Source organism: Limulus polyphemus, unplaced genomic scaffold (assembly GCF_000517525.1).
Source record: "Limulus polyphemus unplaced genomic scaffold, Limulus_polyphemus-2.1.2 Scaffold431, whole genome shotgun sequence".
In the NCBI taxonomy this organism is placed as follows: Eukaryota; Metazoa; Arthropoda; class Merostomata; order Xiphosura; family Limulidae; genus Limulus; species Limulus polyphemus.
This window is the reverse complement of record NW_013666041.1, coordinates 249,506-252,145: the sequence shown is the minus strand read 5'-3', so window position 1 is coordinate 252,145 and position 2,640 is coordinate 249,506. Positions and strand designations below refer to the sequence as shown.

The 2,640-nt window shown below is 31.8% G+C and overlaps 1 protein-coding gene across 4 annotated transcripts in view; it reads right to left on the bottom strand.

Moving 5' to 3' along the window:
- LOC106458226 (serine/threonine-protein kinase PLK2-like) overlaps positions 1–2,640 on the bottom strand; it is an 89,655-nt gene that overhangs the window by 7,641 nt on the left and 79,374 nt on the right. For all 4 annotated transcript variants that reach the window (XM_022384353.1, XM_013917702.2, XM_022384354.1 and 1 more), the window contains 2 exons: positions 863–937; positions 159–324 (listed from right to left, as the gene is read on the bottom strand). In XM_022384353.1, coding sequence (XP_022240061.1) covers positions 159–324; positions 863–937 — 241 coding nt within the window. The remainder of the gene's footprint in view (positions 1–158; positions 325–862; positions 938–2,640) is intronic.

The following is a 2,640-nucleotide window of genomic DNA, read 5'->3' as shown; positions in this document are numbered from 1 at the left end:
CCAGGTGTGTGTATATATACACACAACAGTTTTCATCTCACCTGTAATTATGTGTATAGCCACAATACTAAACTGTCTGAATATCATAATTCATGAAGTAACTATTACAACTATTCTGAACAGTGTACTATCACCTGATTCAATTCACAAGTTCTTACAATTTATCAGCAGAGAGACCAATCTTTGTTGTGTCATTGAACAAAACTCCCACACTGTTATCTGACAGTTGGAAACCAAACCCATACTTATTAGAGTAATCAATCCATTTCGTGATAAATAATATTGTGCTTCCAGTCATACAGGGAAGGTTGGCTCCAGTTTCTTCTAGTAAATGAGAACACACATTATGGATGTACTCAAGGAACATATAGACTTAAGCTCAAAATTTCCTATATAACAGGCTTTTATGTGAATAACAAAAACTAATCTGTGCAATACAGTAATTATATCTTTGTTAAACACTACTCATAAACTGTCAACAAGCTTTAATAAGCTGAAGTTTATACAAAACATATACACTTTATACACAAACAGAACAATAGATAGAAATAAAAATATTCCCTGTACTGGACTGTGGCACCTAATTCTGAAGATACACAAACAAATAGTTCTGTCTCCCCAATTATCTTAAGTTAAATATTACAAACTTTAAAACATGTAATTTAACAAATCTCAAATGCTAGGTCTAACAAAAGCTAAACAACCTAAAACATCTAAGAAGCCTATAAGGATTTCAACAGAGAAACAATTTTATCAAAGAATTACTGACACGGACCCCATTACAAAAATCCCTTGCACTGTCAAATAAGAGCTTTCCTCTAATTCCTTTTACCATTTATTTTCAGCCTTTTTCTGTACATACCTTTAGGCATATTTTCCAGACAAGACAAAAGAATATTATATAGATATGCTGATGTACATACTTTCTTCTTTATAGCTGCAAAAAGAAATAAAAAAACTAAACATCATGAAAAAATACTGAATAAAGAAGTTTACAACATTCCTTACATTTATATGTCAATATTTTGGATCAAAGTTATTAACAAAAAAAGAAAAACTAATAGGAGAACTGTTTTTTTAATGAATAATAGAACAGTAGTTTATTTCAAGATAATTAGTGTTTAGAGCCAGTGATGCTTGAAATTACTTGAAAATATTACTGGCTTGCAAAATACATCTACATCTTCTGCTACAAGGAAAACAAGTAAACAATGTAACATGTTCAGAGATGAATTATTTTCAGTCTGAAATAAATCTTTGTGAAACAAACTAAAGACATTTTCCACGGTTAAGCAGACAGGACACATCCAGTATGCATGTATGTGTGTGTGTATTTTTACGTCCAATATTAGCTTACCCACCAACAATAGGGGCATTCAAAAATATGATGACCAACACTTTGCTCCTCAACTTGTTGATCCTTCTCATGACATTACATAAAACAATTTTGGATGTATAAATGTACTTCCATGTAGTCACATTATATACTGCATGTTGAGTTTAGATATATTCCCCAATCTAGGTTAATGTATGCAGAATAATTTTAATTTTTTGGACCTACATCTTTCTTTACAAAGTTGTTGATAGTGCACTGCTTTCCAATTTTATTTATAAAAACAAATATCATTGATTAAAAAACAAATCCAAAATCATTATAAATTTACCTATTGATTTAAAAAAACAAACAAATTCAGTATAGATGGAAAAACAACAGCTTTGAAAAGCAACATCAATAATTGTTGATGATAACTTAAGGTATTTTTGAGATATTAAAACTGGGATAAGTTTGGTAGGCATGTTTCTAAAACTGCATCTGTTACATACTATATCACACTGTATGCCCTAATATATTTAAGTATATGCAAAAAATTACACAATATGCATATTTGCATGTAAATGAAGTCTTTAGTGTGATAAAATTCCTAAAATTCAAATATTTAAAAACAATATGCTTTAACACAAAGTCTGCACATCAAGGAGACATGTTTTGGGGCCTGATTTCCAAATAAAGCTTTCTGGTAGTCTACATTTTTTAATTCTGAATAGAGATTTAATAATAAATGAACTGCACTGTTTTTGCTTGTTCAACTTTGGTTTAAGTCTGCTAATCAACAGACATTCCTTTATAAATTTCACAAAATTTTAAAGGGACAAAAAGGAGCTTATTAGCCCATCAAGGATGTCCCTTCCAGCTCTCAACTATAACCACCCCTTACTACTCATGCATTCATCCAATCTTTTCGTGAACTCAGTTAAATTTTCTGCCTCCACCACCCTTGAAGGTAGCCAATTCCAAAAGCCAACCACCTTGTTTGAAAAGTAATACTGTCTAAACTGCTGACGACTCCTACGCTGCCAAACTTTGAATTTATGCCCCCAATGTCCTATTATTTTCACTGCTTAACACAAAAAAGTTTAATGGATCTATATTATCAATACCCTTACTAATCTTAAACACCTCAATCAAATCCCCTCTGACCCTTCTTCTCTCTAAAGAAAACAAGTTTAGAGATGTTAGTGTCTCCTCATAGGACAATCCCACCATCCAAGATATCATTCTAGTGGCTCTTCTCTGAACCTTCTCCAACAATTCAATGTCCTTCTTTAGGTAAGGGAGCCCAAAACTGTACACAGTACTCT